The 1,575-nt window shown below is 38.1% G+C and overlaps 1 protein-coding gene across 1 annotated transcript; it reads left to right on the forward strand.

The window, feature by feature from the left end:
- Positions 1-1,064: 1,064 nt before the first annotated feature.
- On the forward strand, positions 1,065-1,485 carry SARC_15799 (hypothetical protein; the record flags this gene model as incomplete). The annotated part of the gene is made up of 1 exon (XM_014290090.1): positions 1,065-1,485. A coding segment is annotated over one exon (421 nt), but the record flags the coding sequence as incomplete, so codon positions are not given.
- Positions 1,486-1,575: the final 90 nt, after the last annotated feature.

The raw sequence follows: 1,575 nt of genomic DNA on the forward strand, positions 1-1,575 counted from the left end.
TCAGTTATATATATATTATGTATATATATATATATATATATAAATATCAAATATGTATATATATATATTCTACATATATAAATATATATATATATACATAACATATGTTTGTGTGTATTTATGTAAATGAGTGGCAGAATCCTGTTACTCCTTTCTTTTCACATCTATTGATGAACTACCCTACGACAAAATCAAAACAAGTATGATCATTTGTCTATGTATATACTCTCATGTGTATACATCCTAGTGTCTCTGATTATTTTTTAGTTATGCGTGTATACGAGTGTTCCTGTCTCTGGTTACCGGGATGTATATCTCACACACATAATCTCAGTATAGGTCAGTAGCCTGTGGAACACTGGCACTTAACCGTCTATGCTGAGAAGATACTTCAAGTCATACAAAGTGCTTTAGTAGAAAAGACTGTGTAGTAGCAGAATCTGCTTTCTTTGTATGTGGATTAAATGTACATATACATTCAAGGAGGTTTCGAATGTGAACATAGATAAGCGACAGTGCCTACTTTGTATGGTTTATATCTATAAGAAGGCATGAACTTTCCACAAATACAGCATCGGGCAAGCCTTGGTCAGTATTCAGTATTCAAAGCAGTACACTTGAGAGGATATATAGTTGTATCTTGGGCTTTAGAATTGCCAACCGATTAGTTCCGCTTAGTTATAGTTATTCGGTTAGAGGTCGTCACAGGGAGTGCACACCACTAGAACAGTGAGTTGGCGGTACTTCAATTAACTAGTTGCGACCAAATTATTACAAATATATAGTTTAACTAATTGCAACTCACACTTATCCCATATATTTAATTTAATAACTAATTGCAACCAACTTATCCCAATAATTAGTTTAACTAAATGCAACCAACTTATGCCAAATAATCAATTCATCTAATTGTAACCACCGACTTATCCCAAAAATCCAATTTATCTAGTTGCAACCACCAACGTATCCCAAATAACTAATTTGGACCAATAGTATATTATTTAAACTGACTAGTTTCAATAAATTCCCAACTAATTTGATGAAATTAATTCTCACCCGCTCAGAACGTCAGGCCAGCGATCGCAGACACCCAATGCCTCGCAACAGTCCATAGACGCAACTCACCGCCGCCGCGGGAGTGTAGACCATACAGACACTTCACAAGCACGTTTGTTGTTGGACGATGGAACTCAACAACACACTCGTACACGAGCACGCACGCCTACACGCACACATGCCCAAACATACTCAAGCACACATACAGGCACCCCATCACGCCCATCTGCATACAGGAAGACACCCACACTCACCCGCCAGCAGAATCGGAGGCGTGCCAAGCATTCGGATGCGTATCGCGAGCATTTGCACATTGTTGATTTGTGCTTTCGGCTGCTCAATGAGATTCTGAGCCATTCCATGCGCACGGAGAAGGACGGCTGGGATAACTGGGAACTGCTGCTGGCCAGTGTGCGCACCTACAGGTAATTCCAATGGAACAGCTTTCAAAATGCGTATATATATATATGTGTATATATATATGTATACTTATATGTATATATACATATATATATAGAT

The sequence above is a fragment of the Sphaeroforma arctica genome (genome assembly GCF_001186125.1).
Source record: "Sphaeroforma arctica JP610 unplaced genomic scaffold supercont1.6762, whole genome shotgun sequence".
Lineage (NCBI taxonomy): Eukaryota > Ichthyosporea > Ichthyophonida > Sphaeroforma > Sphaeroforma arctica.